The sequence below is a fragment of the Agelaius phoeniceus genome, chromosome 1 (genome assembly GCF_051311805.1).
Source record: "Agelaius phoeniceus isolate bAgePho1 chromosome 1, bAgePho1.hap1, whole genome shotgun sequence".
In the NCBI taxonomy this organism is placed as follows: domain Eukaryota; kingdom Metazoa; phylum Chordata; class Aves; order Passeriformes; family Icteridae; genus Agelaius; species Agelaius phoeniceus.
The window spans coordinates 72,107,692-72,122,562 of NC_135265.1; the positions used below are offsets into that span (position 1 = coordinate 72,107,692).

General features: G+C 35.9%; 1 protein-coding gene across 2 annotated transcripts in view; it reads right to left on the bottom strand.

Annotated features, from left to right (window-relative positions):
- RELCH (RAB11 binding and LisH domain, coiled-coil and HEAT repeat containing) overlaps positions 1–14,871 on the bottom strand; it is a 77,141-nt gene that overhangs the window by 48,674 nt on the left and 13,596 nt on the right. The window contains exons 2-7 of one of the 2 annotated variants that reach the window (XM_054628872.2): positions 11,376–11,465; positions 3,530–3,601; positions 3,365–3,420; positions 3,137–3,250; positions 953–1,156; positions 772–863 (exon numbers count right to left, since the gene is read on the bottom strand). In XM_054628872.2, the coding sequence (XP_054484847.1) occupies positions 772–863; positions 953–1,156; positions 3,137–3,250; positions 3,365–3,420; positions 3,530–3,601; positions 11,376–11,465 (628 nt within the window). The remainder of the gene's footprint in view (positions 1–771; positions 864–952; positions 1,157–3,136; positions 3,251–3,364; positions 3,421–3,529; positions 3,602–11,375; positions 11,466–14,871) is intronic. The other variant, XM_077181834.1, reaches the window with a different exon arrangement.

Below are 14,871 nucleotides of genomic sequence, written 5' to 3' on the forward strand. Positions count from 1 at the left end.
CAGCAAAAATGTTGCACACTGAGTGAGTGAATCAATGAAACAAGTGAGTAGCAACAGTTTTATCTCCTTCTGGCTGAAATCTGAGCACTGAGACACAAATTGTTACAAGACAGAACACTACCTAGGATGCAAAACATAAAATACTAGAGTGGTGAATTAATATGTACTATCCTATCTGGCTTTGAAATGGTAACTATGCAAGTCAATAAAGACACTTAAAATTTAAGCACTTTCCCACAAGCTGCATCAATACACCTCTTAAGAGGAATGATATCTTATGGCTTACAGAATGATATGGTTGCTCAAAACTTATAAGTATCTTTTTTTTTTTTGCTGTGTTTAAAGATACTGTCATGTCTACTAGTCTTGCTCTTCAGAAAGAAATACTGTGTTGATGTCAGATGTAAAAACAAGCGTCTTTCTGACAGTGCTTGCAAGCTGTCACACTAAGGAGTGACATAAAGCTAATTGAAAAAAAACCTATGTAAAACAGATCAGAAGTGATGGTTTTTAAAGGAATAAAGAAGTCACACTGAAAGAACAAAATTGGTTACAAAATTAAATTGTATATGTAATACAGGGAAATAGTCAGTTTGAAGGCTCTTCCTTTTTCTAAATCAAATAATATGTACTGAAAAGGAAAGACCACCCTGCCCTGAAGAATCCCCAGTAATTTCCTATATCTAAGTCATGGTTCCATATATGTGTTAGAAAGACATTGAAAAGTTATCTAACATTTATCAAGAGTCAAGTAGGTTGATAAGAACGTACCTTTCAAGTCTTTGGATTTGTTCCATCAAAGACCATTTCTCACTGTTTAACACACTAATTTGATCTTCTAATTTTTGCACTATTAAACATTGCTAAACACAAGACAGAAACAGAAGAGTTTAGTACAATAAAGTTAAGCAGTACATCAAACAGCTGCAACATTTCTCCTGTACAGTCTTACTTCTATTGACTGTGGTGCTGTTTCAAACACAGGGACGGTCCCGAGTATAGGAGTGTCAGCCTCTAACTCATCATCTTCTACACCAACTGATGCGTCCACCACATCTCTTGCAGCAACATGATGGTTTCCAAAGTCACGGTACAGTTGTAACAGGTCAGGAGGTTTTGGAATATTCAATCCTACATCATCCCAAAGTTCAAAATCCTTCAAAAGAATAGAAGAAACTAAAGCATACAATATACTTCCTTTTATTTTCTTTTCTCTTCCTCATTTGACCACAGGTGATGCAATCGCAAAATAATCACATCAAGACTGCATTGTAGTAAATCAGATAGAAGAATAACTCAGCAAGAAACAATAGTAGAGGAAGGATTCACTTTGTGAACCAAAGCAGTTTGACCATAAAGGCAGCTCTAGGTAACATACTAGAGAGAGTACCTTTCCAACCACATAGGTCACTTTCTCTTTTGCTAAGACATGAACACTTTTTATAATCAGAAAAAATATTGCTCAAATTCTACCAGAAGCCAATGCAGTTGATACAAGGCAGAAATATTGGTTTTGTTCCCATTTCACTCACAAGTGCAGGTCTAATTTCCCTAGGGAAGACAAGCACAGTATCACAGAATCATGTAGGCTGGACAAGACCTCTGAGATCAAGTCCAACCTTTGACTGATCATCATCATGTGAACAAGACCAGAGCACTACGTGCAACATCCAGTAATTTCTTGAACACCTCCAGGGACAGTGACTCTACCACCTCTCTGGGCAGTCCATTCCAACCTTTAACATCTCCATGAAGAATTTCCTTCTGATATCTAATATAGCTTAAACAGCTCTGTAGAAGACTGATAGTGAGGTGCAGACAACACAAGGGCCTCCTGTCTCAAACAGGTTCTTCCTTTTCTCATTTACATCTTATCGTCCTATTAACACAAGAATATTTCATGTCTGTATATACAAGTAAGTTTATACAAGTAAGTTTCTGCACTGTTACACAGGAGTTGTGATGGTCTCTTTAACGACTTTAAATTTAAGTATTGGTTTAAACTTTTTTCCTATTGTTCCCAGTCTTCACTATTATTTTTTCCATAGTCTGGTCACATACATTTCTTTGAAGAAATATTATTTTCGCAAATAATTATATGAATAACATAGAAAAAAATGTGTCTACTATACAGTAATTTCAGTATGTTTATTTTTACTTTTTAGAATTAATAATTTTGCTCTTTTTTGCTAATTGTCTCACAAAACAAAAACTTCTCAGTTGAGAGCACAAATAGGATAGACTGTTCATCTTCTCTTTTTGGGGGTCTGTATTCTCACAAGTATTTGGATGTGCAAATATTCAGTGGAGGTGGAAGATTCAGAAATTCTATTTAACAACCTATTTGCTCCACAGATTAGGATATGAAATGTAGGAAAAGTTTAGGAGGACCAGTTTCACGTAAAACTGGATGAAATTCCATATTTAATTCTTCTGGTAATATCCCCATTTTGTGATCAATACATATTGGGTGTTGATATTACTGGGTGCTTTGTCTACCCAGAAACAGTCAGAATGCAATTAGAACCTTCCAAACATTCTTGCCATCAAATGTAAGCCAACAGAGATATAAAACTGCTCATTTTAAGAAAAATGCATCAAAGCATAGCTATGTTGGGAAAGAGCCAGAATAACACCTTATTACCAAGAGCTTATTCAATACTGTACTCAATGCCACAGGTGATTAAGTACTCTCACACACACACACACACACATCCCTAGAAGACAGCCAATGAGTAAATTGTATATCCCTGTACAAGTCAACTGAGTAGGACCTAAGGAAAAGATTACATTTGAGATCCAGATCCTTGACTTCAAGTGAATGTGTGTCACACCAGAATACAAGGAAAACATCTAACTCACACTATTTCACTTCTTCTTTAGCTTCCTTTAAAGAACGCAAGCGCTCTGTCTCCTTCCTACAAATATTGGGAAACTACTGCTCAAACTGCTGTGTTTTCAAACCATGGTTTATATATGAAAATGCTAACTAACATATTTAACTTTTAGAGAACTCGTATATATGAAGCAAACTGCATGCACAGGAAAAATCACTTAAGTTCACTTGAGTTTATGACAAGATCAGAATATGGAAAGCAGGCGTGTAAAAAACCTCAAACCCACAAGGAAATTTTACCTGATCATGATTTTCATCTGAAAATGTTATTGATGTAAGCTTGTAACTATTCTTCAATAAAAATTCATTAACTAGGAAGTTTAGAGCTCTTTTCTCAAGAGGTCTGATTGGCTCCTGGAAAAAAAAAGAAAACACACTAGATCTTTGGTTTATCTTTCTTCCAACTATGGAAGCTTGTTATATTCACACTAAAATCCATGCAAAGTTCATTTATCACCAGCCACCTACCTGAATTTCAGGACTTGATTTATAATTTTTTCGTTCCTGCAAAGGAACTTCATTTTCTGGGGAGGAAAAAAGAAGTAACTAAATTTTACTCTCTCAGAGAGGATGAGCTCAGCTACTTCTACATTGTTTAAAGTAGAGACTTAAGAAAAGGTTTATGTACACCACCTGCAGCCTGAGTCAGGTTGGCTCGAAGGGCCTGTATGGTCTCCTTGGCTTTCCGTAGTTCAAACTCCAGGACTGGACAGGGATTTGGATTAAACACACACAGGCATCCAACCAAGGCAAGGGAAACAAAAATAAAATATAAAAAGCAAGGATGGGTGTGAAAAAAAAGATACCGTTTGTATTAAACATAAAGCATGCAATCTTTATGGAACTTATGAACACATGCAGCAGAGTTGGTCTGAAAGCAAACTGGTGAACATTTTCCATAGTTTCACTGGCTTTAGCTTAGCTAAGTCAAAATTTCAAGCTGTCTGACAAGGACTCGCTGTAAGGTTTTGGGAAAATATTTAGGAGCTAATGCTGTCAAATGTTTTGCTTTTTTGGGGGGGCAAGAGGAGCATGTAGGCAGTAAGAACACAGATCTAAATGAAACGAGTATGTTGTGGCAGCAGAGGAAGCTGTCTCCATGTAGCAAAGCTTAAACCATGAAGTGAATGTAAAGTCCCATTGACACCCCAGACTTCATTTGGGAAATAAAACCATACACCAAAATTTTAGTAGTTTAAATGGGAGATCTTGAAATGTACTTTATCTTGCAAAAAAAAAAAAGTAATTTTAAATTCTATTTCAAAATAGTGGAGTTTTAGCAATGTCCCACAGTTGATTAGGATTTTGAATTCAGGTCACTGAATTCAAATGAACAGAGATATACAAGAACAAAAACACCCAAAAAATGCAGCTCTTCTGCAGTACTTATAAAAAAGCTTGAAAGGAAAAAAGTCTTGACACCATTATTCTTGAAAGTTTACGCTGATTTTCAAAGCCTGAGAGTCAGCTTTAAATTTAAAAATACTTAATTCTAGTTCTCCACTCTCTCTTAATTCACCTCTCCACTTCCCTAGTCACTCGTATTTGTTTCTCATGTTCCAATGTTTCCTCCAAAAAGGGCCAGTGGTGATTTGTGTGCACTGGGATTTCATATGTTTTGATGCTGAGGTCATATGTACATAGTGACCTCAAATTCTCATCCCCTGGACCTTTGCAAAAGATATAGCAAATGTTCTTTTAATAGCCATTTACAGGTAGAACATCTAAGGAAACCTATTTAAGAGATGACCAGATAAATACGTGCATTTCATTAATTCTCAGATTATCTAATCACACTGAAATATACAGTTACCAGGAGGAAGGACTCTTAACTAGGAGAGATAAGCACAGAACACCTACCACGCTGAAGTGTTAGATGACCTATTTAGAATAGTTTACTATCTACTTTATTCCCAAACAAAAGGAAAAATTTTGTAGTGACTTTTAACAAGAAAGTTTCAATGAAATCTTTAATCACTGCCTGGAAACAATTTAACATGGCATTTTGAAATATTTACACAGAACACAATGCACAGCAGAAACTCTGCATTGGCCCTTGCTGGTAAAAAATGTTACTGAAGGCTGCAAATAAAACCAGTTCCTCTTTTGAGCATCTGTAATTAAGACTCTTGTTAATTGGCACTCATGGAAAAAAAATTCACTCAGTTTGCAGTTCTGCATAAAAACTGAAGGAGTTACTACAATACACAACATTTGCTACATGAAAGTAACTTGTTTGATGCACAGAATTTTACTGCAGCAATATAAAAGCGCAACTGAGGATACAATGAATAAAATATGTAAGATCTCTCTAGTATTCAGCAATGCTGATCTGCAAATACTTCTGTGCAACAAAGTCAGAAAACGCTCTCATGATAAAGTAAGTACCTAATTTTAGCTAATTTACTTCCTTGCATTTGAGATACTTATTCACAGTTGTAAGATACTAATTTGTTACTTTTTGAAAATTTTAAAGAACTCAAATTAAGAAATTTTTCTTATGGAAATAACTACGTGTTAACATTTTAATCTTGTAAAATATTTTCGAAGACCAGAACAGTTGCAGATCAGGAGTGCCCTGAACTAGAATGATATAAATAATAAAAAAAGTTAGAAAAACAATGCAAACTATAAAAACTCAGGAATCCAATTAAGGAAAATAGGAATAAGACATGTCTGAAGGCGTAGAAAGCCAAAAAACTCATGTCAGACAAACCCATGTCAGACGGCAAGAATTGAATTTTAGTGAACTGTGACGATGCTGACAATTCTTAGAAATCTTTAGGACTTTACCCATTCAACCTTAAAAGTAGATTACTCTGCTGCATGTTTCTGTTATAGTAGAAGATTCTAGATGTAGTATATTTGAGAAGCTGTCACTTGGTAGCATGTCAAAACAGCCACATAATCCCACCGCAACACAGCATTGTTACAGTTGTACCTCATCTAATCTTACTAATGGCACCATGATAATTGCCATCATACAAACCTTGATGCTTTCAAGTCAGTCACAAATGTAGCTTTTATTTGAAGAAGTTTATAGGTGTTTATACAATTATACATGAAAACAGCTATAACATTAACTTTAGTCAAATGTTAAACTGTGATTAAAAGCTCTTTAAGTTATACTGAAATGTGATCTTCTGCCAAAACATATAATGATTTTTAATTCAACATATCTACCAATGAAATCAACATTAGTAATTCCCATTTGTTGATTCTACAGCATTCTCTTACATAAAAGGCAACCTTTTAACCCCTTTATTTGTAACCATTATGAACTATTGACTTTTAATACAAACGACCTGATGCCTCTCCCCCTCTCCTGTTACAAAGCTGAAGCTATGCCTTCAGAAGCATTGACAAAGCCAAGCTGAAGTTCAGCTTCATACTTGACTAGGCTAATAACACATACAACTCCCAGCACCTGGTGAAGGGGCTGACACTCCTTAAGAATAATGCACAAAAGTTTTGCTGCAGACAGCCTAAAAAAAGGAAACAATCAGATATTCCTTTGTACCAAGAAAGCAAAGAATAGAAATTTAGAGCCTTAAGGTTGGGTAATCTTCCTACAGGTAAGGGCATTTCTGAACAATTTAGTTTGCCTTAGGGGAGAAAACTATCTAAAGTTCAATGACTCTTTTAATAAAAAGTGATGGCTTTTAAATGGCTTTTTTGTTATTAAAAGTTTCTAATCACTACAGCTATTTCCTGAAAAAAATTACAAAGCCTGACTTAAAATGGGTGAATCTTTCAAGCAAGCCATGATGCATTGGACCAAGGTTTTCAGATCAGCATTTTAAATTTTTAAATGTTTCAGTTTTCATGCAGCTAATCTAATACACCTTAAAAGAGAAGTGCATATCAGGAGTGAGTAGCTTGTCTGCTGAGCTTTGAAATCTCAAAATTAAGCTTTCTCAAGGGTCTTATTCTATTGACTCATATTTGTTAATGACTTCATAAGTTATTGGATCATACCAAGAACCACCTGCAATTGGGATTGGACTAGCTGAGATCTACATGAACAGCAGTCTTGTTGAACTAAGGCCAAAAAGTTGAGGAAATAAACAGTACTTCTAAAATCATCCATCATTTGTGTTGTGTAAGCAGTACTATTTCCAATTACACTAGAATTTTATCATCTACATTTAGAATACCTTGTCAGATTTTTGCATATTTCACTGTGAAGTACCCAGTACTTCAGATAATGGTAGAAGGCTAGCTTTGTGTTGTGAAGCCACTATATGGCATCTGGACATTTTCTTTTAAAAATAGTTTTCCTCTGAAGTATCAAGGGCCCCTTTGCTTACCCAGCTTTCCGCACTTTCGTACTCTTACAAGCTCTGTTGTTGATGATGGAAGCAAAAAGACAGCCTTGAAATGTGAAACACTTCAGCACAAAACACAAATAGTCCCAAAACAGAAAGCTATACTTCAGCACAAGATATTACTACCACAGTACAAAAATAAAGACCAGGAGGAAGATTCATGAGCAAGTAACAGAGAACTTGTCACTCTAATAGTGGGAGGCCAACACTTGACTCAGTAGCCTCATTAATGCTTTGAAGTTAATGAGACAGGACCACCTACAGAGAAGACCTGAACTACAGCAGACTTGTCTTCAGCTTCAGCCCCTGGAGACCTTCTGTAAGAACAACCTTCAACCTGGAAGGAAATTTAAGAGGCTTACAACTCCTTCACAGGCTTAAGACAGGCAATGGGAAGACAAAACCAGATCTGCTTTCAGGGTGAACAAAGCACACACACCATGTTAACAAGTGATTGTTGTACTACAGATGCCTTTTGTGCTCTGTTTTTTTGTTTGATTTTTTAAAAGATTTTCCTCTGATTTTGGTGTGCACAATTTAATAGTGCCTACTAAAAAAACACAAAAAAGGCTCTGTAAAAAGCAGAAACTGTGAACCTGAGTCTAGATAAATTAAACTCTCAAGAAGAAATGTTTTTTGAACTGCTCCCCTCCTTTCAAATCTTATTCTTCTAATCAGAGACACAGAGACTAGCTAGAAATCAATGCAAATACAGGGAAATCTGAGAATACATATGATTGAAATGGAGTTTGATTATAAGAATTAATTTTATCATCTTTGAAAGCACAGCATGTGCTTTTAAAATTATTAAATTCTCAAAAATTATTAGATTCTCATCTTTTGAGTTGATGTCAAAGGCAGGTTAGCAATAATAAACATTTTGAATTATGCAAAGTAGGGGGTTTAGACCATGGCAAATTTAAGATGTGGCAGAAGATTCAGTTCCTTAGACTGAATGTGAGGCAACCTATTTTAAACAAATCCTGTGGGTATTCAAGTTAGGTGTACCCTTATAACACAGGAAAGGAGCAGGTTTTCCATTCTCTAGCTGCTTTCTGGAAATTATGAGTATTTGGAGGAGGTCTACTACCCCTATCAAATCCTTCAGTACTGAGTCTATCCTAGGAGCAAGTATTTCAGGCACTTAATACATGACTTTGGATTCAAAAGTTACCAGTCTTAGAGAACAAGTTGTTTCCATCTAGTAAACTGCAAGCTGTAAGGATGCATTTTGGTTTGTTTCATCTCTTACTGGATTACAAATGTATTATCCAAATTGTTACATAACTCTCATTTTCATTAAGGTAGATAAAGAAGAAAATTTATGTTTTCTAAATTGCAGTTAGTTTTGTCATACTTTTCCACATCCTGACTGGCTTCTATGACTTGCATCTTTTCAGTCAAGCAGGTGATAATGTTATAGAAGGGACTGAGATTCCTTCCAGCAGATTCGCCAAGTAAAAAGCTCTTTTCAGCAACTCTTCAAAACATGCTTGCTTCTAGGCCAAATTTTAATTCTAATTCCAGAGGGAATGAAGTGGGCTAATAGCTTTTAAGTACTGAAATCAATTTCAAGCAAGAGTTGATACAGTTATTTCCAAAAATTTTTGAACTGTTAAAACAAAACAAAAAAAAGGCAGCTAAATCCACCACTATTCATAATGGACAAATGGAATATGGTGGCTTTGGATAATGATGTATGCATACATTTTTTGATTTGGGGCTTTCTAATATAGTCAAGATACAAAAGTATTTGTAAAGTGGGTATGTTATAACTCAGTTTTCTAGTCCTTCTGACTCAGAACCAGTTCAGCAGTTTCATTTAGTGACTTATGTACATTTATGTCCTATCTTGCCTTTGATATGATAGAGAACTGATATGGAAATCATGTGTTCTGTCCAAACAGTAAAAAGCAAAGATAGGAGCATGAGAAAGGCATTTACAAAGAGAAACGATTCAAACCTCATCTTCAGAACTATCAGAAGAAAAAGATGACTATTAGCTCATGGCCCCAAGCTTTCACAACAGATTACAATTTTAATCTCCTAAGCATCAAAGCTCTTAACAGAAAAGAAACAATTTTAGAAGAAATAAGCAAGATGGACTTCCAGTTAGGTTTCAGAGTGCATTTGCAGCTAAGAACAACTTCAAAAGCAGAAGTTATAAGCCAGAGTTTGTTTAAAGAAGGAACTGGATTTGCAAAATTTTTGAAACCTCTGTTGACATAATTTCTTAATGTACCAAATAAATACTTATCAGTTTTTGAAATTGCTTGGGAAACTAGCTTTAAACATGATTGAGGCAAAATATTTTAAGCAATTATGACTGAACCAGAATTTTAAGTACAAACAAAATATTTTTGAAAACTTCTAGTCTTTAAAAACATCCAGAAATAATATTCAATCTTACTTCATTCAAGTTCTTATGTTACTTTTTAAGAACTCTTTGAAAAACATCTCTAAAGGAACACAGAACTGTAAATATCCTGACATGCAATTTCCTCATCAATTACATATGACAGCAGTCAATCACTATATAGCAATTATCAAAAATATTGATCAATGTTACTATTTACTTAAACTTAACACTTAATTTTAGGCTATATTAATTTCATACTGGAAGTAACCAATATTTTGTCACTAATGTTTTGTCAGAAGATTTCTGGTTCTATTGGATGTCAATTCTGACTGGTCTATATTTTCTATAAGCATCTCTAATCCAATTCTAAGGACAGCTCCAAGCAAGAATCAAACCAGCTCTCTCAGTAACACTATTGATAAGAAATACTGACTAGAACCAAGAAAAATCTCTTACAAAAACAAAAATAAATAAAATACTGGGATTTTTGCTTGTTTCTTCCTTGCATTACAGGACACAATTCACAAGGCTTGGGCTCCTTAAACACCATTTTTTAAGAAGATTAGTTTTCTATTTACAACTATTGCCTCCTTAAAAAGAACTATGTATATTGAAAAAGAGAGTAGCTAAATAGTAATAAGAATCCAGAAGTTTCCATACAAATTGAAGAACACTAAGTTCCTATAGTACTAGACCAGAACACCAAAATACCTGGATTTGCTTTGAGCTTGTGAATTTAATCCAGTCCTTTAACTCAGCAACACTGGCTGGGTAAGAAAAATGAGATTTTCCCACCATTTCAGTCTGACCCAGAGATGAAATTTCAGAATGAAGATCCTTTACAGAACTGTGTTTTGTCAGCCTTTTCGTTGCTTGGTGTTTCAGAGTAGAGACAATAGGGTGGAAGAGAGACATGGCAGCCTGCATCACCTCAGGTTTCATAAAGCTTAACCATGTGAGCTGAAGTCACAGCGTGGACAACTTCCATGAGCTCAGGATATTGAATACTACTAACTGAGGAGAAGTAAAGAGAGCTCTGTAGCCATTTCTAGAGAGCTTTTATGGATTTCTCTGTGGAAGCTGTGAATAACTTAATATATGAATTTGGAAAAAAAAATGGACAGAGAAACATGGCTCACATGCAAAAGTGGTTAGTAAAATAATTTCTAACCTAAGAGAAGGTCCTGCCCTTGGTGATGTACTAGATCCTGAAATTAGAAGTGCCAAAGACTCAGAACAAAAGGCAAAAACCCCAACCTTATACAACCAAAGAATCAAATAGGAGAGAAAAGCACTACAATTAAGATTCGTAGTGAAGAAGATTTATGGAACTGAGTAAATCCCAAATTTGCTCTGGGTTTGGAGGTGCTTATTTGATCTCAATGAAGGCTATGTTTAAGAGATGACTTGCAACAGATCTGTATGTCAGAAAGCTCTAACCCACATAGTAGCAACAGACCACTATGTAGAGTAATTTAGTGAATGTTTCAGCTTAACAGTAGTAGTCAGCAGTTAATACCAGGATACAGTTCTATTGTCAAGACTGGGCACAATTTTCAAGTATACTGTGTGTTTCTGCCCTGGTGACATCTGGAATCATACACTAGTACACCTGCCTGAACACTTACAGAAATTACAGCAGAAGTCTCCAACATCAAGCAACTAGTTAAACCACCTCAGTGTAATCTTGTCATCTTCAGAAATGTTCATTTAAATATACTTATGCTAGAAACAACAAGTTAAACAGTAAAAATCAACATTCTGTGATTCCTAAAACATATAGAACACTTACCTGCTACTCTTTCATCCGTTTCTCTATTGCCATCATCGGAGTATCTTGCAAAATCTAAAGAATCAAGAGTACTGATGCTTCCAGCACGATCTTAAGGGGTAGGAGAAAAAAATAAAAGATATCAGAAAGAATCCTGAAGAGCTGCCTTTTATAGAGAAAGTCATAGAGAAAGTCAAAACAGCATCTCATTTCAGAAACTATAAATTGGAGGCTACATGTTCTGCAAGACTCAAGTTGTATTGCATTTTCTGAAGGTCTGTAAGTAGAGAGTACATCAGTAAACTTGAACCAAAAATGCAGCACTACGGCAAGTTCACCGAACAGACTGTAAGATATTTTTGCTCTCCAAAGATGGCATTTCCATCCTGTTCACAGCAGATGAGGAGCAGTGCATTGCAGCACTTCCCCTTTTCCACAAGGGCCAAGGACTTTGGCTTGGACACCCAGGTGAGAACATAAAAGAAATCAAACTGTTGTGTGACAAGTTTCAAGCAGTTCCCTTTTAACAGAAACCTGTGACTGCCTCAAACACTCTACTTCCTTTTCCCATGTTTAGTATTTTAAGGCATGTCACTGTGACCAAATACTTTTTTACATATCTTCTGATCTAGCTTTTAACTTCAGTACATACCCACTTAATTAATGTTTTTTAAGGAATGCAGTATCTAACAAAAGCAAAGGAAGCACAGTTCAGGCTATTGCAGGTATATTATTTGCACTCTATAATTAAATCCTGAATTTAAAAAAGAAAAAAAAAATCAAGAAATTCAGTAACCAGCATAAAGTTTGGATCTGATCTTGACATTTTTCATTTCACAGGAATGGCAAAGAAAAAACCATCAACCAAAATGCAATTTTGATAAGTCTGTTGAAGCACATATTCACCTTTTTATTATAAAAATGCATAAATTACTTGGTAACAGAACTTAAAATAAATTGAACAGTTTCTTAGCACAATTGAACATGCAGAAATTATATTAAGTACCTTAGTATCTTTCCTCTCCTTTTGAAATTAATTTCTATGTAGCACTTCAAGAATAATTTTAATTACATTAGAACTGTTGTCACATTAACAAAGAACAAACTCCACAGAGCTGTCAAAAAACCTCTTATCTGTCAGTGGAAATAGAAGCAATTTCATCACTTGTCAGTCAAACTCTGTCATGACTAACATCATTAAGTATTTAACCACTCCTCCCATTCTGCATTATGTAAAAAAAGAAAAACAAAACCAAAAAAAAAAATCTATTAATGAATTTCTTCGTATATTTGTGCTTCATTTTACTGTAAGGTCTTGTGACATTCTCTCTACATACAGACCAGCATTGTACTCAGATAAGAACATCTGAATTAAGACTGAATGAAGCATTTACAGTTAAAAGATACAGAGGTACTAAAGTTACCAACTCTAGCTGAGTTCCACAACATCAAGACTTGCCTGAAAACCTTATACTTTATGTCCATGGAACAGACAGGTTATCACAGTATACAGTTGATAGCTACCAAAGGGTTTTTTCCTGTTGCAATGCTTTCTAATCCAAACAATGAAACAAGCTGTTGCTCCTCAGTGAGTCTCTACTCAGCCATTGGTTTTAAACCTCATTGCTCATATGCAGCTTCCAGTCTCATTCTCTGCATTTTTTTCATACATTAGTCTGATTTAGTAATTTTCTGTAGGCTGTTCTATATAGCTTAGCAACACAGTACAAACTCTTCTTTTTACAGCATCTTTGGAAAATGGACTGCTGCACATTTGAAGAGATTAAGTTCAAAAGTAAACATGAATTCATGCAGTATGAAAGTTTTTAGAAATGACTTTTCAAAACACCCAGCACCTTGATAAGTAGATATTGCTCCAACTTATTTCATTGGGAGCTACAAGATCATTTTTTGAAATCAAATTCAAAACAACATTTAAATGGAGATCTCAAGGAAAAGCTCATGTTGAAGAGAAGTAACCAATTCTCACATACAGCATTGCTATGGCAAATGCAGAAATAAAACTGTTTACCCCTGCAGTCTTGCCATGTTCACAGATCAATTTTCTAATTGATCTATGAACAGAAGCAAAGTAACATTAACATCAGAGAAACAATGCTCAAATTTCAACTTAAGTCAACCACACCACTATTACTGAAGCATCCAAAGCCATAAGCAACCCAACTTTTTCTTTATATGACTAGTGGTGCACTTCAGAGGCCAAGGTTCTCCCCTGAGAACTGATGAACCCAGGCATAAAAGACAAACTTATTTGCCAAAGCCAAAAACTTCTTGGAAAAAAACCAAACCACCAAAACCCAGACGCCTATAAAAAAAGCAAGGGGTAATCACAATCTTTGTCAGGATTTAGACAACAGAAGCTGTTTAAGATCACACCAGCAGCTGTGAATGCAACAACTCTCAATATCAATCAGTTGTACAACCTTAAGGGTCCTACAGGAACAAGCAACACCAAGGGGGTTTACCATTTCAACACCCAGAAACTGCCTTAAGCACCACCCCTGCATGCACAACAGCAATTTACAGGGTGGAAGCTTGTACATTCACTATTTTGACTTCGCTTTATCATTACCATGTCCATAATAAAAGCAAACATTGGACTTCCTTTTCATAGAGGCCGACACTGGGAAGATGCACAAACAGCCAGATTCAGACTGGTGAAACCAAGAAAGATCTGCTAAGAAACCTCAGCCCTCATGGGTTTCCTGCTACCATCATTTCACTCTGACAGTAATGCTGATTCTCCTTCCATTACAAAAGTACACACCCATTAGCACACCCCTAACCCAAGATGTGCCATTACCAGCACAGTCAGGGCACACAGGCACTGCTGAACAGTGAAGAACAGCAGGCCTGTGCCATGGCCCCACCTGCCTAAAATGTCACCATGGGGAAACTGTGTCTGTGACCTTGCTACTTACAACTGTCTCTGTAAGCAGGCATCAGAAGAGTTTTAACTCCTAAAACTAATGCCATTGTTCAGAAAATCATGGAATAACATCTTGTAACCTCATATTTTACACTTCCATAAAGGATGTAGCTGCTCTGCAAAGGATCGAAAGGGTGTAAAATGTCAGGATCTCTAGCTGGTCAGAGTGACCCCGAGAAAAGTTGGAAAGTCTCTTTTCCCTGCCTGGTGCTTGAAGGAGTCAGGGCTCTTCAATTCTTGGTCTCAAGGTTGTTTATTGCATGTTATCTACAAAATTCTTTCTCCTGTCCTGCCAAGGTCCACTCATCAAGACAGTCCGAGGCATTCTGCCTGCCCCCAGGGCAGTGTTATGTCTTTATACTAAAAACTACATATGCAATGTTTACAATTACTTTCCAATACCTATCACCTGTGTTAGACAGTCAGCTTCTACTCTAAACCAATCTGCAAGTGCCAACATCACAGCAGAAGATGGAGGCCAAGAAGAAGAAAGAGAAAGACTGGACACACCAGATGCTTCCATCTTGCCTCCTGAACCCCCATTCTAGAAACCCCAAAATCTACTTT